At 40.2% G+C, this 25,097-nt stretch overlaps 2 protein-coding genes across 12 annotated transcripts in view; both read right to left on the bottom strand.

Moving 5' to 3' along the window:
• LOC110015840 (CD209 antigen-like protein E) overlaps nt 1-25,097 on the bottom strand; it is a 900,664-nt gene that overhangs the window by 623,137 nt on the left and 252,430 nt on the right. The window contains exons 1-7 of one of the 9 annotated variants that reach the window (XM_023959745.1): nt 21,952-22,194; nt 21,044-21,157; nt 20,809-20,871; nt 5,044-5,097; nt 4,757-4,908; nt 4,184-4,293; nt 1,816-4,014 (exon numbers count right to left, since the gene is read on the bottom strand). In XM_023959745.1, the coding sequence (XP_023815513.1) occupies nt 3,867-4,014; nt 4,184-4,293; nt 4,757-4,908; nt 5,044-5,097; nt 20,809-20,871; nt 21,044-21,157; nt 21,952-22,114 (804 nt within the window). In that variant the 5' untranslated portion in view covers nt 22,115-22,194 and the 3' untranslated portion in view covers nt 1,816-3,866. The other 8 variants (XM_023959748.1, XM_023959746.1, XM_023959747.1 and 5 more) reach the window with 8 other exon arrangements.
• Nucleotides 5,366-16,049, bottom strand: LOC110014540. 3 transcript variants are annotated; one of them, XM_023959726.1, is made up of 8 exons: nt 15,541-16,049; nt 14,791-14,853; nt 14,406-14,494; nt 10,801-10,877; nt 8,583-9,563; nt 8,316-8,468; nt 7,492-7,584; nt 5,366-6,877 (listed from the first exon to the last, which is right to left on the bottom strand). In XM_023959726.1, exons 5-8 carry the CDS (start codon nt 9,561-9,563, stop codon nt 6,575-6,577), a joined length of 1,530 nt encoding a protein of 509 aa, XP_023815494.1. In that variant the 5' UTR covers nt 10,801-10,877; nt 14,406-14,494; nt 14,791-14,853; nt 15,541-16,049; the 3' UTR covers nt 5,366-6,574. The 3 variants fall into 3 exon arrangements, with proteins under 3 accessions (XP_023815494.1, XP_023815493.1, XP_023815492.1); XM_023959725.1 differs by having other exon boundaries at nt 8,583-10,877; XM_023959724.1 differs by lacking the exons at nt 14,406-14,494; nt 14,791-14,853; nt 15,541-16,049 and having other exon boundaries at nt 10,801-11,759.

Raw genomic sequence — 25,097 nt, 5'->3', positions numbered from 1 at the left:
TTGAAGCGAATACTTAGATCTTTGCAGATTTTTGCATTTTTTGACATTCTCCAGACTTGGTCTCAAACAATTCTCATTCCAAACTAGATGATGATTTGTCTTGGTTGGTTGTTTTAGTCCCAGCCGATGCACTCTGTCCACTGTGTTCCACAGTTCCTCAACGTTGACCTTTGACATCACTTTGGAAAGGATCTTGAGAGTTTCATCTCGTGTGATTTCCCCTTCTTTCTCAGAAAGGCCAATAAGTCGCAGAGACCATCTTCGTTTATATCTTGCATGTTCCAGACACATTTCCCAGAGAGAAGCATTTTCTTTTTTCAGAGACACCATCTGCAGTTTGAGGCGGTTCACATCTTCCACAACACTTTTAACAGCAGCCATATTTGCATCCACAGACTCTTTAACTTGTTTAACAGCATCTGTGTTCTCTTGACGTTGAAACTCATATCCTTTCAGATATTCGCTTTGAGTGTCAAACTTGGTCGTCAGGGTTTGAATTGCGTTAAAGAGGACACTGTTTGATATTTCTTCCTTGCGTTCTTGTGGAGCATTCTTTTGAATCTTTTTAGGGTTTGGGCTTTTTACCGGTGTGTGTGTGTGGGGTCTGTTGACTCTCGTCTGATCTTGTGAGGTGTCTTCCTGCTCATCCATCTATTCAACTTTTCCCTCGCTGCATGTCTGTCCTGAAGCCACTAGATGGTACTCATGGTCTTTGCTAGTGTTAGCCATTTCTTCTATCACGTCGAAGTTCGAAAAATACAACGAAAACCGTGGTAAACAAACCTCTTTCAAGCTGAATTGGTTTGAAAGTTCTTTGCTGGTATTTTCTTTAGCTTTGGTTGAACTTCCCACATGAAAAGAGTTGTTTTTTCAGGTAAAGCGTCGGAGCCCCGAAAAAAGTAACCGCTTATTCCGCAGTCACTCCAATCAAGTGAGCATCGATCCACTCTGGATTTCGTAGAGACTTCTGGGAAATTTCTAGTGCACACGATTTTTGAATTATAGATTCGGACAGTCCTACAAAATGGTGACCGCACTATATAGTGCCCTATATAGGGGTTAGGGCGGTAATTCGGACACAGGGTGCACCTCCAGTTTCCATTAGTTTTACTGGTTTTCTATTAAATTGGATGAAAAATTCCTAAATAAGAATAAATGTGTTTTTACAAAAGCAAAGTATTAAAAATCTCTTGCTGTGTGCACAGGAAATGTTACTTTTTCTAATTTTCTAAAAATAAACTAAACGTATTTTAGTTCTTCATATTTCACAGTCAGCTGTACTGTGGTGTAGTGGTTAGCACTCTTGCCTCTCAGCACGAACACTGTTGATACGTAGCTCACTTATCCTGTTGGAGCGACTTCAAGTAAACAGTACTATAAGTTCACTAAATGACTAATTCAACCTCTAAAATGGACAAATCTACACAATCAGCACAGAATCAAATACTTATTTCCTCCACTGTTGGTAAAAACCATTTCAGCAAAACTGCATGTTGATAGATTGGAATTAGACGTAATAAGAAGTAATTATTACAAAATGTATGACTGCGATCTACTAAGTTGTGTTCAGTTTTTTCTATCTCTTCAGTCTGACTCTAACAGGAAATGGTTTCTAATGAAATGTCCTGTTAACAGTTTGGTCATTTCTAGATCCATTCCTTCTGTTTCTAAGAAAGACGGCTGCAAATAGAAGCAGCAGCTCAGTTCATCTGCAGCTTTCTGCTGTCAGAGGGGTGGGGGTGAAGCCCCAGAGCAATCAAAAATTTTAGGGATCCGCTGGGGAGTTTGCCAGTCGCTCCAGAGACAGCCAAAGCCTTGGTAGTCAAAAGGTTTTATTAGAATTGTCTAAAACCAGGATTAGTAAAAAAAAACTTAAAAAAAAAAAGAATGACATGAAACACATGTAAAGCTGTTGCATCAGGAGTCTTCAGGAGAACGGTGGTGGTAACTGTCCATATGACACTATTGTCCAAGTGTCCACTTTGACGTTCGTCCCACACCCAAGTCTTTCACACGAGCAGGCCTGCACTCCAAGCCACCAGTACACATGCAATAAAAACAAGGCAAACCCACAAATAGTTTTAAAAGCACTAAAACAGTCATGCAAGAGGGATAAAAGTCAATCCATATAAAACCCAATTAAAATCCACTGGTGACTGAGCTACAGGCTGTTCATAGAAGCTCTGGTGTAGCTGGCACACTTAACTTTAGGAGGGGTGAAGCCCGTTCACCCCTCTGCGGCTCCAAATGGCAGTGTGAGATCTTCCCGGGGGTTGTGCTGCCTCCCTCCTCCTCCACGTGAGCAGTTTCCCGATGAAGACCTGTGGTGGCTGTGGCCAGTGTCCTGCCGCCTCCGCGTCGTGAATGGCGCACCTCCGGCTCCAAACCCTCCTCCTGCCTGCAGCTTGCAGGTTGCGCCCAAGCGTCACGGACCTCGCGTCTCTGGCTCCGACAGCAGGCCAAACTCAAACGCCACAGCCTCCACGCGCTGGCTCCAACAGTCCTCTGCCTGCCCTCGCCGGCTGCGCACTGGTGTTCTATAAGAGAATAACAGCCTCCCTGCTCTGTGTGTGACCACTCCCTCCCACACAGGTCTCCTTCATCCACCATCAGCAGTCGCAAACTACCTGCTGACACTGCCAACCAGTTTGCTGCTTCAATTCCATTCTGTGAGCTGCTTATGGTGACACTTGCATGCCTCATAGGTCTTTGCTGGACATATGGAGGGAAGATCTACAGTTCTCATGGAGAACATGCAGAACAGTTGCATGCTCTGGAACTTTCAGTGCTGCCTGGTCTTTGAGTTGAAAAACCTTCAAGTTGCAGCATTTAAAGCAGGGTGGTCATAATCCAGGCCCCCCCTACACATTCATATTAAATACAGGCTGTTTGGTTCCACTGGACCAGAGGTTGAAACAGTCTGGACAGTGAATGTCCTGTGTGTCTTCACTCTGTCTTCCTCCTTTCTGAGGCTAAATATTTCTGAAGATAAATGTGAATTGTGTGAGGATGAACTTGGGGGTGTTAATACGTTTAGTTTAGGACATTTCATTTATTTATTTCTTCTTTTGACTCTCCATGAGTTTCCTGTTCTCACCTAAAGACTAAAAACAGAAAGTGTTGCATCTGTCAGAGGTGTTAACTCTTTCAGGACCAGAGAAAACAGCAGAAAACAGCTACAGCAGATGATGGAAAAACCTCAGACATGTCAGTCCAGAAAAGGCAGTGCTAGGAACAGCTAAGATGCTGTGCAGGACCCTCAAGCTCCCAGGCCTCTGGGAGAGAACCCCAGCTTGAAAATAGAAACTTTAACTTGGATTGGACATGCATGCAACCTCTGATATATGTAGTTTTACAAATATAAATAATTAAAAATAAGCAGCTGTGTCAAAGAAAAATCAGTAATTAAATAAATTTTTCAAAAGAGACCCAAAACAGAACCAGGAATATATTCAGACAAAAGACACTTTTCTATCATAAATTCTTTTTATATTCCATCAAAATCATGAGAAAATACAGAAAAATGTTCCAAATATGGACTTCCCTTTCTAGATGTAACTTTTCAGTTGACTTTGTGGAAGCTGTTTGTTATTTGCTACAGACCAAACCTGAGTCTGAACTGCTGCTCTAAGTTAGCTCGTTTTCATGTCATTTATTACAGTTTCCTGTTTATCTCAGTCATTTTAACTGATATTTAAATGTGATGAAGTTGTTGATAGATGACACCTTCATTTCTCTGAACAATTCACCAGAAACTAAAATACAACCTTCCTTTAAGCACTATTTTGGAGAAGTCAACACAAAGAAATAATAAAGATAAAACATTTTTGTAGTTACATTACTAAACAGTTAAATCAACGCACAACTCAGGAACAGAAAGATCTAGAATTGTTTTTCTCACAGATCCAGTTTTTGTAGTTTGTTTTGTTCAGTTGTGTCCATTTCCCGTCAGCACTTAAGAACACTGCATTGCCGTAGGTGTCTGGATCTTTTGAAAACTTCTCATCCCAGAACCTGTGATAAAACATTCTGTTTACCTCTGGTCTAAATTCAGTTCATAAACTGGTCTGAATTATGATGTTACAAACATTTTCTGTATTTTTTAAAGGATTTCACACATTTACAATCAGGCTCAGTCATAAAAAAAAAATATAGTAACGTTGTAAAAGAAACAAAGTCTTACGTTTCTGTCAGTGGTGATCCATCCACCCAGAACCATTCAGATTTCTGTGAAGATACAGCAAACAGACCGATCCAGGATGTTGCATTCTGATTCAATGTAGAAACAAACTCCTATAAACAAAGAAAATATTCTTTAATACATTCTCTCCATCTTGGTTTCCTTTCACACTAAATGTCCAGTAAAAAAATGTCTGGTCTTTAGGATTCATCTGTTCTGGATAATTGTCCTAAAAACTGAGAGAAAGTTCATCTGAGGAACAAAATCTGACTTTCTTTGATGCAGATTTCTGTTCATTTAGTTTTTGCTTCTTGTTTTGTCTTCAGGGCCAACAGTCCATTTCTACTGAATCCCAGTTTAGCCTATTTGGAATTGAAGACATTAGAAGTGGGAAAAAGAGTTTCTGTGTTCCATCACAACGTTTCTTTGAAATGTTGCTGAAAGACAAACATGAAATCTGAGTTGTTGAGGAGAATTTCAGCTGGAATCCATCAGCATCCAGACAACAGCAGCACACATACAGGTGGAGAATCCAAGACACAAGAAGCTGGAAGGAACTAGTGTGAACACACCCACCTGTTCCTCTTTGCTGTTTACCACCACCAGATAAGATCCTTCATCCAGACAGAAATCCCTGCTGTCATGCCAATCTCTCTCCTCAGTAGATTTATAGTAGCAGCTCCTTCCAAATCTCTTCCATCCCTCAAGACACCATTGACCTTCAAAGACTGATATACACAAATACTGCAGCGTTTACTTTCTGGTTTCGTCTGTATTTTCTACTAAAACTTTCAAGTTCAGTTCAAAGGTAAACATGATCCAAACAAACTGATATAATCCATTAGTTTTCAGTCTTTTCTCACCTTCAATCCGATTTTTCAGCTTTTTAATTTCATCCGAAAAAGTTTTGTTGCTGCCTGAAAGACAGTAGATTTCAGGACTAGTTAGCCCTCTGGCTGTCACTTCCTGTTTTATTTTGAAGTCCTGTCTTTTCTCTGTCTTCATTTCCAGTTCCTGCTGCGTGATCTGCTTCTTCCCTAATGTGTTCCACCTGTGCCTCATCGTCTTCCCTAAATAAGCAGTGCTTCTTCTCAAGCCAGTGCCAGATTGTCTTTCATTCACTGTGGGCAAACCAGCCTTAATCTCTCCAGAGTTCTTAGAGCTTTTGTTCCTGATTTATTCCTCTTTTTGGATGGCCTCCTGAACTTATATTAAAGACTGATTCTGCCAGTCCATTTATTCGTGATTTGTACTTAAATGAACAATCACATGGCCTTCAACAGATACCAAGCAATCTTCACTTTAGTGGGGGGGTTGGTCATGATGCAGAGGGGGAGCAGTTTAGGCAGGTTTGATTCCCAATCTGCCTGCACATGTGTTCAAGTGTCCTTTGGCAAAACACTGAGCCTCATGTTTTGCTGTCATGGTGAAGAGGACCTGGCTGCAGACATCAACGTCCAGAACCAGAAGTCCTGGACCAGAACTGGAATTACCCCCACATCACTCAAAGCACATAATTAATTTGTGGAAACAAAATAATTATTCACGTCATAAGTCATTCATAACCACGGTTATCCTCTCCGTCCGGCCGCAAAAGCCGCTTTCAGCTGTAACACCCGTTAAGCTCCTACACTGTAAGCCCGGATAAGTTGAATTTACTTAAAAAATTTGAGGAAACCGGTTGCCTTAAATTTTTTAAGTAATGGGTTATGAAAACTTGAGTGCATTTAACTTAAATGCATGAAAGGGTGGAATTATCATTTTAAGTTCAAAATACTAAATGCCAAGTTGATTTCACTTACAATCTCTTGTAATATCAATTACCTTGTCACATGAACTCCACTTAATATTTTAAGTTGAAGTAACTAAACCTTTGTATTCATCATTGCATTTGCTTAACTAGAACGTTTCAATTAAGAAAAATATGCAACACAAAAGTTTTTTTTACTGTTTTATTTAAAAACAGCATTACGTTACAGGGTCATTGTCCCTGCTTTAACAACTTTGAATCATAAGCCAGAAACAGTGGCAAAATGTGTGTCATTCATGCCCTGAACATTGCATAAAACAAAGCACCATCAAAAACACTTATTGTATTAATAATGTGTACATCCTTATTACAACAAATCACATTAAAACCGTATTGTAACTTACACTCCTATTAGGGAAATGTTTTAGCTTTTAGTTGGTATTGTAACTAAAATATTAAACTCTTTTGAAATGAAATTTTTTTAAAGCCTGTGTCATGGAAACCTGTGCAAAAATCAGTGCAAATACCACAGAACACATGTATCCCAAACCTTACACAACAATAAACATGTTTTCATAAAAGTCCAACATTACAAACTGTGGCAAACAAATCTTGAACAGTAGAAGGGCCATTTTGAACACGATTTATGCTTCCAGCTGATTTTTCAAAGTTTGAATTTTGGGTACCAGCTCACTTTTACCCAGTTTGAGCATTACTTGCTGAATAAAATTGAAAGTGTTTTTCATGCACTTGGGGTAGTCCAGGTGTAGGGCATAGATCAGTCCAAAAAGGACACAGAAGGCCTGAGGTAGGTTTGACAGTTCATCCATTACCACAGACCCTTCCAAGATGATCCCTACTCTGGATGGGTTGAGCTGGGTATTTTCTTGACCAAGGCAGAGAATTCCCACTGAAGTTTCACTGTACGAGTCCTTGTCAGTTACATCCTATCATTGAAAGAAACATTTTGACAAGGAGAGAACATAAACATGCCAGTTAGAAAATGTTTTTTGTGCAAAAAAATAACATGCGACTGTTCATAATGAACAGCATTGTACAACATAAACCACACAAAGTATTTTATATTAAAAGGACGATATCAAATTTTTATCAAATGCCATATTCAGATCTGTACAGGTTGCAACACTTTGCCCAAAATATGTAGTTTACTCACTCTGAGTCACAGCTGTGCTGATTTATTTGTTTATTTATTTATTTATTTCCCCCCCCCAATGGAGCAACCAGAACCTATCGATTGGAATCAGAACTCCCCATTTGAGTTTTAGACCCAAAAACATTTTCACAAGTTCCAACTGGTGCCAGTAAAGTCAAAAAACGTATTGGGAAATTGTAAAAGGATTCATACAAATTAAGTTATTTAGAGCATTTTTTTCAATAGGACTGGGACTGAAAGTGGGTAAACTATCTTTGTTTGGCCATAAAATAGAGACTTAATGGAGACACTGATGCTGATCAAATAATTTTGAAAATTAATGGCAGTGTTCATTAACAGTTAAAAAGGAGCATGCACCAGAACAATTACAAAAACAAATTAACTTACAGAGCATGTTCTGAAGAAGGCAGAAGAATCATCCGCCAAGATGACAGGGAGTCCCCGAAGACAAAGGCACCTGATGTCTGTTGGCTCAGTGGTCTGCAAAATAGTGGACACAACAGTTAAAACGTATCTTGCTAAGGATACTCACATCAGGGTTTCCCATTCATTCATGCATTTGTGGTGGCCCATGTGTGTGAGCCTGTGTGTGTCTGAGTTTGTGTGTGTGTGAATGTGTGTGTGTGTGTGTGTGTTTGTGTGAGACTGTCAGTAAGTTTGTGTGTATGTGTGTGTGCGTGCTACTACCATCAGGTTGTTGTCTTTTGCTGAGAGTGTCCACCTCCATGTTTGTGTGTGTCCACCTCCATGTCGGCGTGTGTGTGTGTGTGAAATTTGCAACAAGAAATATGTAGAGCAGTCATAGAAAGTGTAGCAATAGCAATGTCTTTAGGTTATTTGACACTAAGTGTTGGCAATGGAAATGTGTACTTTTCAATAAAAATACCGGATATATTTAACCCTTTTGTTGTGCCTTAATCCCCAAACCCCACCACTAATATAATCTAATTATGTGGGAAACACTGCACACGTATTTATCAAATAAATTCATCACAATGTTTATGCACAAGAAGACAACAGGAGAGGAAAATGGAGGACAAAAAAGAATATTAGGTAATGAAGAGAGAAAAGGAGACGATTAAGGAAGGGAAATGAGATGATAAGAATGAAAAAGACAGCAATAAAAAGATAAAGAGCAGAGAAGAAAGAAGAGAAAAATTGAGATGAACAAAGAAAGGAAAGATATAGTAGACTAATGTAGTCAAACCCACCTTTGTCTGACGTAAAAGCTCAGCCAAAAGCTGGCCGGTAAGGCCTTTCTTCTTCCGAAAGAGGTCCACCAGCCTTGGAGAGAAATGGTCAAGTTCATCAAAGAAATTGTCTTGCAGACTTTTCCCCACCACTCTGGAGAACTCGTAAAAAACCTGAAACGAAACATGTATTGCATATGAAGCTAAAAACAAGAATCTATGGACGAATTGTATTTAACATTACAGTGACACATACATCTTTTTAAAACATTCTGGAGTAATACATACCTGGCTTTCTGTGAAAAGAGCTGGCCATCTATGCAACATCTGGCTGATGGCAGGCTTGTTTTGGACAACTTCTTTTCTCCGAAGTGCAAATGTCAGGTCCATGTTTTTCTTAACAAGGGACCCATTTGGCCTCATCTTCATCATTTCATTGACCAAAACCTGGCGAGCTTCTTCCAGGTTGTGGTCATCCCTCCCCTCTGGATATTCAGGTAGGAAATTTAATTCTCCTTTCCTTGGCTTTTTTATGCCTTTGTGAGAAGGGTCGGCATTTGCAGTGTACCTTCCACGTTTACCACCATTGACAGTGACATCAACTCGTCCAATCTGGCGCATTTTGGTTCTGTAGTTTCCCATCTTGAACTTGAGACTGTTCTTCCATCCATTCCAGCCGGAGGATGACCCTGATTCTTTGAGACACGGGTGGGTTTGTACTAAAGCTTTTGCAACTGCTTCAAAATCTTCCTTTTCTGGGTATGCTTTAAATGCATACATGGTCTCGGCCAATTTCTCCAGTATATCATGTTTCAACTCTTTTGTCACCTTAAGACATGTTCCATCTCTCAGATACAACAGGTTACCTTGACGAAGTCTGTACTCAACATCAACTGAAAATTTGGGAACGTCAAATACCTCTGGCCACTGAAAACTTCTATCCAGAGAGGAGTTAGACAGGATCTCTGTGTCTGCCTGGCTGCTTGTGTCACCATATGATTCAGTGTCTGCTGAGATTGGCACCAGCTCAATCATAGGGATGATTTTGATTGTTGGCTTCTCTGGGAGCTCAGAGAGATTGGTGAGGTTACACAGTTCATTGTTAAATTCAGGATCTTGGTACTGTAAGGTGAAACTATAGTTTGCTTTGAGATTGCCTTTGAGCCAGCCAATCAAATCCTCAAGCGTGTCAGGTCGTTTTGTCGTCATCTTTCTTATATCCCCCTCTGAGACAATAACCCTCATGGTTATATTCTCTTGCTCAGCCATCTGGGAAATCATGATGAAAGACAGGTATTTAGCAAATAACATATCGTCTCAGAGTTACCATAAATTCTCCTTGTACCCTATATCCTGATAATGGGAAGACATCATTCAAGTCTGACATCTGAACCACAACCAAAGAGGGGACGTCATTACAGACAAGTTGGTAAGATCTTAAATGCTCACAATACCATGCTGTCATTTTGTGGCAAACAAACATAATTTCCGTGTTAACAGCCACAATTTTTTGAATCTGGGCAAATTCAGGGAGACCTGAGCATGAGCCAGTAGAGAGTATCATGCCGGGATGATATTTGATTCCATCTACACAAACAGATGATGCATTAAGAACAGACTCAGGCTTTGTAATCTTTTGCGCGAGTACTCTCTGAATGTTCAAAGGGAAAGAGGCAAGCAAAACTGGGGTAACCTTTGTCATCTCAACTGATGGTCTGAAAAAAGAGCTACAGTCAAGGTGATAACTGACTGCTCTCTGATGTTTGGTAGCAAGTGTCATGGCAACATTTTTGAAGTTTTGCACATTGCGAATTGCCTTTTTGAAGAACTTGTGCTTCCCCTCAAAGCGCATTGTCCAAACATCACACAGGGGACCAAATTTCCTTACAAGCTGAGGGTAATGTTCCAAAAAGTGATGTTTTGGCCTTAAACGAAAATCTGGAAATGTTGACAGCAGCAGCTGTCTGTGCTCTGCTATTTTACAGTCCAGGAAATGCAGTGTCTCCTCAGTGTGTCTTGGTGCAACAGCTAGCTCAACCACATCTTTGAGAAGCATGATAATTTCCCAAGTGTTGTCACCCTCAGGGACACAGTGACCAATAAGAAAAGGAAGAAGCCTTATGAGACACCAATTCTCATGGCCATTTCCACCAATGGTTCTTTTGGCGGAAAATCCCTTTCCAATAATCTGAGGTCGGTCTGTTTTGTCAGTAAATGTGTAGTTAAAGTGTCTGATGGCCTGATTTAACATTTCTAGTGTGAAATAACCCTTGTCTATCATGTCTTTAAGACAAAGGGACAACTCAGTTGGAACAATGCCTTCCAATATATCATGCAAGATGTCAGGAGGGTAACCAGTGACTGCATGAAAGTGCTCAAGATTCTCAGTTAAAGGACATGCTCTTTTCACACCATAAATCCGACTCAATGCTGGATCCTCTCTCACCTCCTGCACCTGCTTATCATGGGAGTCTTTGTCTCGAAGTTTAAAGTAACCAGAGCATACCTCTTGGTATTGTTTGTCAAAACTGCTTGCCGAACAGAATCTGCAGAACTTGTCAGTAGTGAAGCTCTCCAGGAATCCTGCCAGGGAGTGGGCACCAAGATTATCAGCAACAACATATAAGACTGTGCCTTTCACACTCTCACCTAGTTGTTCCAAGTAAACACCATTTTGCTCCAATAACTTTAGATCATAGATAAGAGGTTGCAGAACTTTAGCGTAACCACACTCTTTGACTATAGAGGTATTGCACAATAGTGCAAGTTGGATTGAGTTAAGGGTTGACCTGTATTTTGCAGGTATGTTGGCAATGACCCAGTATATGGCACACATTTTATGTTTCAGCTTTGATGTTCCTAGAGGATTGGCTACTTCGAAGTCATCAATGTAAAGTGTAAGAGCAATTGTGAACTCATCCCTTGCAAGAAGAGAGGTTTTATTAAAGCACTGCCCATCTACATATGAGCTATATTCCTGTGGGACATGGACTTTTTCTGACATGGCTTTATCCAATATGTCAGTTTTGTTCAGGAACTTCTGGAGCATGGGAACAATAGGGACATATGCAAGTGTTTTTTTGCCTTTTTCCACACAATATTCAATGGGGTTCACCAGTGGAAACTCTCTACGTACATAGGCCGCTCTCTTTTTAGCAGTTCCTAGGGATCCATCTTTGGCACAAAATGACATTATGTTACTTTCTGACACGACATTGGTAACCTCTCTCACAACGGTTTCATTAATGTCAGCATAATATTTCTTAAGTACAGCCCTTACTCTGTTATGCAGAAGTGGCTGTGACAGCTTATTGATTTGACAAAGCTGCTGTATTACTTCTTGCACAGAACTCTCTGGTATGTGAAGGACAGTTTGCATCTTTAACAGAAGAGATGCCAAGTTGTGCTCAAGCTGTTTTTCTAAATTCAATTCAATTCAATTCAATTTTATTTGTATAGCCCAAAATCACAACAACAGTCGTCTCGATGGGCTTCGAAGTAAAACATGAAATCAAAAGGATCACGAATACAAAGAGTTCAATAGAAAAATACTAAAATGAACTAACAAACTGACTAAGCTATACTGGCATCCCTGCCCTTAGACCCCCCTTCTCTTTTTAAATATGCAGTTGTTAAACCTCTTCTGAAAAAGCCCAGTTTGGATCCTAGCATCTTGGCCAACTATAGACCGATATCAAACCTGCCCTTTATTTCTAAAATCCTAGAAAGAGTTGTAGTTAAGCAGCTTTACTGCCACCTACAGGACAACAGCCACTTTGAAGACTTTCAGTCGGGGTTTAGACCTCACCACAGTACGGAAACTGCACTAGTTAGAGTCTCTAATGACTTGTTATTGGCCTCAGAAAAGGGACTACTTTCTATTCTGGTCCTGTTGGACCTCAGTGCTGCCTTTGACACTATCGACCACGGTATTTTACTCCATAGATTAGAGCAGGACATAGGGATCAGAGGATCTGCTCTCCAGTGGTTTAAATCCTATCTGTCTGATAGGTATCAGTTCGTTAATGTAAATGGCCATTCCTCTCAGTGCACTCGAGTCAACTATGGAGTCCCACAGGGCTCAGTCTTGGGACCGATCCTGTTTACGCTTTATATGTTACCCCTAGGAAACATAATCAGGAAACACAGCATTAATTTTCATTGTTATGCCGACGATACGCAGTTGTATTTATCCATGAAGCCTGACCAGAATGACCAGATAGAGAAACTGAACGCCTGCATCAGTGACATCAAGACCTGGATGACAATTAATTACCTCCTCTTGAACCCAGAAAAAACTGAGGTCATTATACTTGGTCCTAAAAACCTCAGAGATGCTCTGTCTGCTCAGATAGTCTCCCTGGATGGTATAAGTATAGCCCCCAATTCCACAGTTAGAAACCTTGGGGTTTTACTTGACCAGGATTTATCATTTAAGGCTCATATATCTCAGGCGTGTAGAACTGCCTTTTTTCACCTGCGGAATATTGCTAAGATCAGAAATATACTTTCTAAGAGTGATGCTGAAAAACTCATCCATGCATTTGTTACGTCGAGGCTGGATTACTGTAACTCCTTGTTAGCAGCGTGTCCTAAGAGTTCCTTAAGAAGTCTCCAGCTTGTTCAGAACGCAGCTGCTAGATTGTTAGCTGGAACCAGCAGAAGAGATCACATCACTCCTGTGTTAGTTTCGCTCCATTGGCTCCCAGTTGATTCCAGAATCAAGTTCAAGATCCTCCTGTTAACCTATAAGGCCTTACATGGAATGGCCCCGTCCTATATTAAGGACCTCATAGTCCCTTACCATCCAAACAGAACACTTCGCTCGCAAAATGCAGGACTGCTTGTGGTTCCTAGAATTGGTAAAAGTACGGTTGGAGGTAGAGCGTTTAGCCACCAAGCCCCTGTCTTATGGAATAAACTCCCAGCTCATATAAGAGAGGCCGACTCAGTTTCTACATTCAAAGCTAGACTGAAAACATTCCTCTTTGGACAGGCTTATTGTCAGACTAGTTAGTATTCAGAGATTATTTAACTTAATGTTAGTTTGTTTAAATTAAACTTAATAATAACTATTTCTTTTAAAAGGCTGCTAGAAGTTGAAGCTGGGGTAACTATGGTACACTGGGGTTCTGTCCTCTTTCCTTTTTTACTTCTACCCTTCCTCTCCTCTATTCTTGATCATAATTTATCATTTAGTTCTCCATGCCTCTGTTTGGTGCAGTGCGATTCATGTATTGTCCCTCTTTTCCTCTCCCCTCCTGGGGAGTGGGAGTGCTTCCAGACTCCAGTTGGCTCATCCGTGCTCCAGTTCCTGACCGTTTACCTCGCCTTTGCTCCTGCTCCTACAACTGGCTGTGGATCCTGCCTCTGGCTCATCTCTGGCTCGTCTCTGCTCTGTACCTGACCGAGTACCTCGTCTCTGCTCCTGCTCCTACACCTGGCTGTGGTTCCTGTCTCCGGCTCGACTCGCGCCTTTGACTGTCCCGATAACCACGGCTGGATGAAGCTCGTCTGCTGGACTTTTATATATGTAGTTGTAGATTTAGATAAGTTAATTCTTCTCTAAGATTTCTAAATCACGAAGATCATTCTCCCTAGCTTCTACGCTGACATCTTCTAAATCGTCCATATCATCAGCATGTGACATTTGGTCTTGTGCAGCATCATTGTCATCGCTTACATTATCCAAACCAATGATTTCTGACTTGAAACTTTTCCAGTTCTGGTCATGGTGTACTTTACTCTTGTGTGCTTTGAAAGTGGAGTATATACTTGTTTCAAAGTTACAGTCTTTATATGGGCACCTGACTTTATGGCTTACTTTTAAGTGTGCAGTATGCAGGTGAGTTAAGTAGTCAGTCTGAGAACAAGACTCGGCAAACCCACATGACAGACAGCAAAATTTAACTGGTGCATCTGGCTGCTGATCAACAGTTTTGGTGTGAAGGCGAGATAAATGTACTTTTAGTGCATTCAGTGATTTAAATGTACATGGGCATTCCTGGTACAAACAAGGAAAGGGCTCTGTTCTTGCATAACTTCCATGTTTTAGCCTATAGTGTTTAAATAGCTGTGCTCTCTTTTCACAGTTAAGAGGGCAATACTTACACTTCCAAAGCATATTTTTCAGAGGTTTGTATTCAGTTTGTTGCCAATATCAGGATACTGGTGGTTTTAAAGGAATATCTTCCTATGACCTGCAACACAATAAAACAAAGAAAATAAGAGACAAGGGAACTTATATAAGCTACAGTGGTCTACTGCAACAGTATACCTGTATTTTCAAAGCTAACATTAAAGATATAATGTAATTGTTAGGGGTGTAACGTTATTGCTATACTCGGTTACTTATAATCCGGTTGCAATTCACTTGGAGGTAAAATAATCACTAATGCAAAACATCTCATGCATAAGACAATAATACAATTAATGGTGAAAGTCATTTACATTAAACGTTAATACTAGGAAAAAACAATGCAATGTGGTCGCTTACACTCTTCTTCCCACTGAGTGCGTGTCCCTCGCTCAGCGTGGATCGGGCTGTGTCACCAAGACGCTAAAATTACAGGTGGAAAAATGCCTAGTTAAACTGGTTACAACCGCATTACACTGATCACAAAAGCCCCTCCAGTAAGAAAAAAAAGAGTAAATAACGTTGCGCTCCCATCCCCGCCGCCATGATGTGCCTGGTTTTCGCCTGCGGCGCCTTAATCTGCCGAGAGGCAGTTCAAAGCCAGGCGGCGCCCGCTAAAACGCTACAGAGATTGAAATTGTCCAGTTGAACTGATTAAAACGACAGTTTTCCAAGTTCACAAACAGCGCGTCAAGCAATAAAAAAGGCAACTTGGCTAGCTAACGTTAAGCCATCAAACAGGTGGTTACGGTCACGGTGATGTCCGTTGAACTTAATAAAAGTACGTCTTTCTCTCTAAAGTTACGCATAAAAAGCCCCTCCGGTGATAAAAGTGACTTACTTAGCTAGCTAAGTACCTAACGGATGAAAATGTTGATATCCATCGACGTCAAACTGCTTCACTTGGACTTCTCACAAACAGCGCACCAAGTGAAAAAAAAAAAAAAACTTGTAACGTTAGCTAGCAGGTGAAATGGCTGCCGACCTACTAGATAAGATAACCGATAACGTCCTCCCACTACTCACCAGCATCCCCTTATCAACACACAAACACAGAAACATTAAGTTGAATGATTCAGCAGCAACGTTAGCTAAATCAAAGTTACTTACCGTCTCTGGCGAGTTTTAGTAGACACTGGACCGTCCGGTGCGCGGCGAGAAAGTGACGTCTTCTCGGCAAAAAGCAGGGACACGGCGGCAAAGTGACGTTTTCTCGGCGGCAAAGTGACAGCGATCACGTTCCCATCATGCATTGCATCACTAAAACTTGGGAATTTTAAGCTATTTCACTTAAAATTATTCACTGGCTCAACTAGGTCTACAAATTAGTATAACATACTTACATCTGCTAGTAATGCAATCAAAACTTAATCGATTTGAGCCATGTAAGTAGATTATACTTAAAATGTTTGATTAGATATGAAATCCGGGTTTACAGTGTAGCATTACAAACATGGATGTCAGCAATATCCCATCATGCATCACACATACCCAAGATGCATTTCGACCAATCACCGTGTCCATGTAACTGAAGTGTAACAACAAGACCAATGATTGGCTGGTAGAGCTGCATCTTGGGAATGCGTGATGACTGCTCCTCCCCCTGCAAAAGAGTGCAGACGCTTTTTCCCCTGCTCCTGCCGCTTCCTGCTTTATTTGCTTTTTAATCATTTAATCATTTTTAATTTTTTTACCTCATCCACAACTCCTGGAATATCAGACTGGTCATCCTTTTTTGTGACTTCCACCTATACAAATCAATATTTTTACGTCTGACAAGCCAGCGACATGTCCGGAAGAGGAAGAAAAACAAACTCCCACTGTGAACGCTGTCGGATCTACCAACAAGAAATAAAAGAGCTACAAACACGGATATTTACTTTGGAAACTGAAAATGGACTTCACAAGACCCTTCCAGTAACATCGGGTGGTAAGAAGCCTGCTCTTACTACAAATGAGAAGAATAACAGTGACATAGACCTGAGTGATGTTGTGTCCTTTCCAAAACTTTGTGCGGAGGAAATCTGTGTTAAGCCAAAGCGTAAAGATGACAGAACATCCGAAATAAAGCTCACAAACAAATTTTTACCCCTAACACAATGTGATGTTAAAGAACAAAATGAAATTGGACCACAGAATAGGAGTCATAATGTTGGCAACAAAGCACAGGCAGAAAGAAAATCTGTGCCAAACGTCAAGGTCAGAGATACGCTGCTGCTCGGAGATGGCGCTATCAGTGGAGTCAGCCACAGAAGAATGCAAACTTTATGTTGCCCAAGTTCTACTGTTCCAGTGATTACAGGACTCTTATCTAAAGTCTTGTACCAAGGAGTCAAACGAATAATCATCCATGTAGGTGCTGTCTATCAAAAAAGAACAATCTGAACGTTTGAAAAAAGACTTCATCAAGTTATTTGAAGAGATTGACAAAGTAGAGGTTGAAGCATTCATCAGTGGACCTCTTCCAAACATCGATGGGGTGTCACTCAAGTTCAGCCGTCTGTTTCAGCTGAACAATTGGCTCTCCAGAGAGTGTGCTTCCAGAGGATTCCATTACATTGAGAACTTCAATACATTCTGGAAACGAAAGGACCTATTCATGGGAAGAGGCCCACACCTGAACAGAGGTGGAGCAAGAGAGTTAGTAAAGAACCTCCTCCACGCTCTGGTGCATAGAGGCCAAGGCCCTGAAAAGGCGGTAAGGAAGGACCGAGCCAGTGTCCCAGGAACCACAGCACAACGGCAACAACAACTACCTCCACCACCACCACCGGTCAAAGACTTGGATCCGGCAGCACCACAACCACCTCCATCTAAGCATTAAGTACATCTCTGACATGTTAGTGCCATATGAACCATCTCGTACTCTGAGGACCTCAGGGGCCGGCCTCCTGTTGATACCCTGAGTCAGAACTAAACAAGGGGAATCAGCGTTTCAATATTCTGCAGCTAAAATCTGGAACAGCCTCCCTGAAGTCGTAAGACAGGCCTCTTCTGTGTTCATGTTCAAATCTAGACTTAAAACATTTCTGTTTAGCCGTGTATATGACTGAAAGGTCCTATCTGCACTTTTCTTTCCTTTCCTTCCTTTATTTTTAAATCAATTTTCAAATTTTTTTTCTTCTTTTCTTTTAAAGTAAAATTTACGTTGATTATTTCTATGATGTATTGTGATTTTAATGCATTTTTCTGTTTTGTGAAGCACCTTGAATTACTTTGTGTACGAATTGTGCTATACAAATAAACTTGCCTTGCCTTGCATACCATGTTTGTGATGCCAGGAGCTAGGGGCAGGGCTCCAGACTGCGACCATTTGGTCGCATTTTGCGTCCAAAATTTGAGTGTGCGACTGAATTTTACACCCAGTCGCACATGTGCTACCAGTAAATTTGCCTCCCCCACCCTCCATATTTTTTATACATTAAATGTGGAAGGGGCACGTCAATGATAGATGAAATGAGCAATGAAATCATCAATGAGACGCGAGCGCACACGCACGCACGCAGACAGACACACTCGCGCGAATACTCATGAGACTGGAGCACACGCGAGCGCCCACTCGCGTGTCATTGAGTGATGCCTGAGGCGGCCAATGCGTGTGAGAAGAATAGGGAAAGTCCCTGCAAGTGGCTAAAATATGTGGAGGGGCGGGGCCTAGAGATAATCGAGTGCGCGTAAACATCTGTGGGAAGGAAACGTAGACAAATATCATCACAACCTGAAATGTGCATCTGAGCTATGAACAAGCAAACTATTGATTCGTTCTTCCGACCTGCGGCCAGTGTACCAGTGCCAGAGTGTACAGCAAGGGTCTCAAACTCGCGAAGCAAACCGCGGTTCTCATCATGCACGGCTGTCACTGCAGCACACCGCTCCCGCGGGAGATGGTCAGCTGAGGAGCATAAATGTCCCACACCTACATGCGTGACAGCTAACGGGGCTCTGACATTAAACACGTATGAGCGACAACACGATTTAAAACAGGCGGGGGAGATGCAACGATAGACATGTTTAAGATGAACCAGTGCCCTGGGGGGGGCACTGGTTTTGTAATGGATGTAGCCTTTTTTAATCAGTTGGTATTTTAAATTATTTTAATTGATCAGTGAACTACAAAAACCCATCAGGACGCATGTCCCATAATGCACTGTTTTGTAGTCTGTAGGGCAGCTTTCAGTCAGTTCAGTACTAAATTTCCAGCTGTGTTCGCTCAGGTTGGGGTCTTGCTTCCGCCCCTTTCTGGTGATATTTTTGTTTTGATTGACAGGTGATGTTAGAGCAAAAACAAAAATACGTCTCACACCAGGTGATCTGCACAGCGTTGCGTCCATCTGGGTGATCTCAAACACGCTTATTGTGCATCTTGGCTACACCTATTTGGTGTCACCAACATGAATTTCCATCCTCTAATATTTACATACATTTAAGTATTGTTTGAAACAGTGAAATGACGAAAGGTTACTACGGTAATCACTTTGTTACTAAAAACTTTTTTTATTCTAAATGTATGGTATTTTTTTTACTATTTGTACTGTCATGACAGCGATGGTGCTGTCAGTTTACCTCGTTGAATCTTCAAAAGGGCAGAATAAAATGTGACACTGAATTTGAAACAGCACATTGTAACTTTTGCATCTATTATTAAAGTATTTATTCATAATACAGTGGAAATTAGTAGATTTGGTTAGAATGTTGATTTACGGTATGCGCCCCTAAATTTTCTGGTTGTGCCCCTAAAATTTTCAGTTAGGGGCCACAGTGCTCCTAGTGAAAAAAGTTAGTCTGGAGCCCTGGCTAGGGGCTAAGTCCGGTAGGTGAAGCAGCCAGCCTAATCTTATATTTTTCTGATTTTCATCGAGACAATACTAGATTGATCATTCTTGCTTTTATTTTTAGCCCTATTGAATGCTCTCAGAGACACTGAAGTAGCGGCAGAAAGCAGTTTTTTCAGCAAGATGGACGGAGATTGTACCAGGATCATGGATGAACGTGATTACCGATGCTTTTATGCTTTTTAAAATAAATAAATCTGATCTCTAAACATTCTCAGTGTCTTCAATGCAATGTATTGAGACACACACAGACAGAAATGTGAAGGTATCTGCTGTAAATCTATGACGTGAATAACAGGATAAACGATCTGCTAGTTAGCATGTAGCATGTAGCCTTCGAATGTAAAGCGACTACTAAAGAGTATGTTAATAAAAGACAAGTCCTGAATATATTATTGTTCATATTCGACCCTAAACTACAATATCAGCTGGCTGAATCGTATGGCAAAGCAGCAAACCTAGGTATCATAAATCTTATAATTTTCTTATATTAATTGAGACAATAATAAATTGATCGTTCCTGTTTTCATTTTTCCGTTCTTGAACGAATGTGGGTCACAGAAGTTACAGCTGAAAGCGGCTTTTGTGGCCGGACAGAGAGCATATCCGTGTTTATGAATGACTTATGACGTGAATTATTATTGCTTTCGCAGGAATTAATAATTTCAAGGGAACGAAATATTATCTTGTGGGAACGAAATATATTTTAGTTTTTTAATGTCAGGACACTGGCTCCACAAGTATGAACTCAAGGACGTTTAAAAACAAAGAGGAACAAACAAAAACCCAAAGACGTTTTTAGAAATAGTTTGTTCAACATTTTGACCAAATATTTAGAAATATGATAAAAAATAAGGATCTATGCAGGGAAAAAGGTTCAAAACAAGAGTTTAAATGAAGGAAAAGGGTTCAGTATTGTAGATAATAAATGTGAAACCAGTATTATTTTGACAGAAAGGTTCCCGATACCTGCTGGACAGGTTCTAGAGTGACTATTTTGGTCACACGTGCGGCTGGATTTTTCAACATTACGTCTAAAAAATGAAGCTGTAGACTGTAGAAAAGACTCAGTTAATAAAGTTTTAAATACGTTTCCTTTGAGTTTCCTTTACTCTGTTCACCAGTTTGTAAGTTAATCATTTTCAGGTCATTGATGCTGATTTTTTCAGCGACTAAAAAGTAAATAGACCAAATAAAACTGCTGATCTCAATCCAATGTGGTCAAAAAGGTAGATGCTACAGACTTTTATGTTGGTGCATCTAAGAGGAGCATCAGTTCAAGCAGTGAGAAACTGAATCTAGAGCCTGCTGGAGATAAATAAGTCCAGTTGCTACGACTCAACTTCTAGACAATGGATGAATGAGAACCTTCACCCACATATGCAGACAAAGAATCACAAAGAATGGTTACATTTGGTGATGACCACTTTCTAGAACTGTTACTGTTGGAGCAGATATGGAGAAACAGATTTTCAAAGCATCAATGCAATTAATGCAAGAATAGAGTCAAACATAAAGATGGTTTAGGTGTTTTAATGTTTCTCACCTTCAGCGTGTTTCTTTAGCTCCTTCACTTCCATCTGCAGATTGTTAATGTAGACCACCATGTCTGGAAAATTACAATATTTGGTGAAATAAACCGTACAAAAGTTAAATAAATTCAAATTTACATTGTGCTTTGAGGATAAAGATTAATAAAAATGATTTCAAATTGAAGTCTGAGCTGCTAGTTTGAAGTTTTTAATTAAACTATGATGTTGAAGTGTTAGATTTCATCTTACATGAGGATAGAATGATGGATCCAGCTGACAGGACAGTACACAGCACCAACAGACGCCATTGTTCACATCTGCAGAACCTTTTCTGGACTTTAGGACATGTCTCTGTTTGTGGAGCTATGAGAGAAAAATAAAGAGGAATCTTGTCTTCCAGAGAAGAATCCATTTTTCTTTGATCAAACACTCCTGATCAAAATCTACAGACCAGTTCAGAAAATGCAAAAATGTCCATTTATCACAGCTGGACCTTAACAACATCGAGCTTCAAAATGCAAAAAAAGAAAGAGGAGCTAGAGAACACGTATTTTTAGATGCTGATTTATTAAAAAAAACTATTTAAATGAAATTGACTGTTCATTAAATGATCAAAAGTTTAAGACCACAGCCTTTAAAAGACAGAATTTACATTGAAATATGCATTCCAAGTTATTTTCTAATAAGAAATCATCATTCAGGGTCTCTTGATTTCAAAGGCAAAAAGCTGAATTTCTTTGAACGTTGCAGGACTGTTGATCTTCATAAAATGATCATTTCGAATTCTTCAAAGGATCCTGATGGTTTTTTAGTTCAATTGTTTTTTTAAATAAAGTTCCTGCTCAAAATGTTCAGCCTCTTGTTCCCATTGCTTCTTTCTCCATGTTTGAAGCTCTTGGGGTGTCAAACTCCAGGCCTCCTGCTGGTTTTCCAGAAATCCTGCCTTATCTGCTCCTGATGACCTGGATCAGGTGGAGGAGCTTTAATGGTAGGTTGGTTGGAAAACATGTTGGATATCGCCCCTCCAAGCCTGGATTCTGACCCCCCTGACTTAGAACCTTGTTCAAATCTAGCCATGCTAAATGCTAATTCTTGCTGAACTGGTACTGAGATTTGGATCAGCATGTCTGGATGCAGAAGATTGAGTTCATTCTTACCTTGTTCTGGTGACTGAACCCCGGTGGTGTCCTCCACAGATTCATATGCATCGTTGTAGATTTCCACCTCACACTCCTTCCAGTCTGATGTGTCTTCTTTCTGCTTTCTGTTGTATCTGACCTTCTTGGAGAAATCTGGTTTGGCAAACATATCTGAGGCCATCTTAAGGCTGATGCAGTAGAAGAGGGGCTGCAGCTGCGTTATCACTCAGAGGTGGACTGAAGCGGTTTGTTAAATGAGGTCAAATATTTTCCCTATTTGAGCTGATGAATGACAGGATTTCCTTTTTAACTGTAAACATACTTAGAGGAAGCAGGAGCACTGAAGTGTTTTTTTTATTGAACTTCAAACAAGCATAGTAACAACACAAAGAAGAGGTGTAATGCTATGACATAGAATGATTTTTGTAAGATGTTGGAAACAGTTCTCTAACAAACAAAGATCATATAAATGAGTTTGGAAGTTTTGAATTAAGCGGTCGACCATCAAACAACAGAGATGGAAGCTGAACTTGAACATTTGGAACCAGACTGGAGGAAGTTTGGACCAAAGTCTTTGATCACATTGTTGGATTGTTTTCCATCATTCAATTTAAACTTACTGGAAAAAGTTTCAAGGTAGCCGCACTGAAGTGTAAAAACACTGCAGCTTTGTCTGAATTCCTACCCTAATCCCTAATTATTAAAACCCTATATAATGCGGCACTATATAGTTCTCTATACGGTTCTTTGATTTTTAAAAGCAATTCGGACACCATGCTCACTACTTTTCTCTTTCGGGTGTTTTTAATATGAAGCTTGACACGAAAACAAAGTGACGTATTACCGCCAGCACCTGGTCTGGAGGGGAACTACATCTATTTAACGCAGAGAATGACACCTATTTGTCAAAGAAAAACATAATAAATGAACATTTTACGAAGACTATTTATAAATCTGCTGTTTTGTGATCATTGAAAACGTGGCTGATTTATAAATAATAAAATTACAAAGACATTGGTGTAGATTTAAACTATTTATTTATAGAGCAGTGAGGGTGTCGGACTTTTGATCACTGCGGTGATGAACCACCAGGGGGCACGGTGTCGCAGTCAATGAGTTATATCGCTACAGAAGACACGCCCACTTTAGAAGCCTGGCCGACGGTGGCGGAGCGCAACGCCATCTTGGTGAGGTCGACGACGCCCACATGACAATGATTTCTATTGCTTTTAGAGGTGTCTAAGTAAATTTTATATACTATATATATTTTTACATTTATATATATTTATACATGTATGTAAATATATTATATTTACATATATAATATATAGATATATATATATATAGATATAGATACATCATTTGCTATTGTTAAAGAAGAGAAACAGTCAGCCTTAAAAGCTCAAACTTTAATGAAAATGCATTGTTGCAGGACTTCTTACAAATAAAAAAAAATATTACAAATAATTTTTCAAAATAATTTCTAAACATTTAGAAGTTTTAGACCTCTTTGACATGTAATTTAAATTATTTAGAAAAGCCCAACAATAAGTCAATAATAATAATTTTAATAAAAATAATAAATCAATAGTAAGTCAATACAAACAATAAATAATAACAATAAATACATAAGTCAATAAATAATAAGTTTATTAATAATAAAAAATAAATATTCATAAGAAGTCCAAAAGTGAACAATAGATTTACTCTAAAAAAACAACAAAAAAAACAACAACAGATTTATACTGATTCATGTGAGTGATAAAGGAATTTATTTTTTGTGGTTCTTATTTCTCCTAGGTTTTTATCTTATCTTTATTTCATTGAAGGTTTTCTTACAGGTTTACTGTGTGAGGTTCCCATATTTTGAATTTCAAAGGGGCTTCCTGAACATTGCATATGTAAAGAGGTTGTGATGCTGCAGCTTCGAACTCATCCCCTTCAGGAGAAAACGGTCTTTGATCTTCTGAGGCCATTTGGTTGTAGGTCTGACTTGGATCATAAATCATCTCTGAGACTGATTCAATCCCTGGGAACCGCCACAGGCATCTGCTTACGTGTGGGGAACAAAGGTGTATTGTCTACTGTATGCTAAGAAGATCCGGCCACATGGGGGGGACCACCTAGGGAGCCATTTGGTTGCGGGACCATGTCAGTCTGGGAGGTGACTTCCGACGCGGGAAACGGATGCTGACTCCTAACATGGACTGACAGAAGTAGGCAGGCTCCCTGCCAGCCAATCCGAGCGTCCAGAGGAGGAGTCTGGACGCCATGCTGTGTTACGGAGGAGGAGGCTGAAACCGACATGTTAAAACAGCTGGACGGAGGAACTTTCGCTGTTCTCAACAGGCTGGCACGTTAAGACGTTGGTAATTTTGGCGCTGTGCAAGCTCTGAAACTGAAACCAGATGATCTGTTTTATTTTGTTTTACTCTGTTTTTAGAAATATTGTTAGGGAATAAATTTGTTCATCTTTAATCCGGCCGAGTTCCGTGGTTTCTCCTTCTCGACTTTTTTGAACATGCAACAAGGAAAGTAATCTCAAAGCGACAGATTTATTTCCTACAGTGATCAATTTGTGTAACACAGATGGTATGGTGTCAGGTTTCAAGCAAACAGCCTGGACTGTTATCAAAATCTGTTTCCACTGTGGGAAAAAATCTGTCGCTTTGCAGTTTTTTTCACGCGTGCTCAAAAAAGTCAGGAGAATAAGACCAGAATTCGAACGGATAAAAATATGGAGTCTTTATTTCCCTAACAAATAGTTCTGGAACAAAGTAAAACAGATCATCTGGGTTCCCAAATCCAAAGCCTGCAAAACATAAGAAATTACATTTGTAGTACATGCAGCTGTCTGGGAACAAAGGTTTCTTCCAAAGCAATGGTCTTATAACGTGGTTCAAATCTCCTCCTCCATGACCCAACATAGCGGCCGAATCTCCGCCTCTGGCCGCTCAGATTGGCTGACAGAGGAGCCTGCTGTTTCAGTCAGTCCAATCATGAAAGTCCACCCCTCCGTATCCGGGCGGCGGTGAATCCCCCATCTGTGGCTCCCATCAAATGGACAGGAGATATCCTGCTGGTATGCGCTGAGGTGATAAGTCCGGTTGGTGTTTCACATGAAAAGGTTTTATGACCCGGTTCCCAGGACTAGAGTCCTTTGA

The sequence above is a fragment of the Oryzias latipes genome, chromosome 11 (assembly GCF_002234675.1).
Source record: "Oryzias latipes chromosome 11, ASM223467v1".
Lineage (NCBI taxonomy): Eukaryota > Metazoa > Chordata > Actinopteri > Beloniformes > Adrianichthyidae > Oryzias > Oryzias latipes.
The sequence above is the reverse complement of the archived record's forward strand: the minus strand, read 5'-3'. Positions and strand labels throughout refer to the sequence as shown.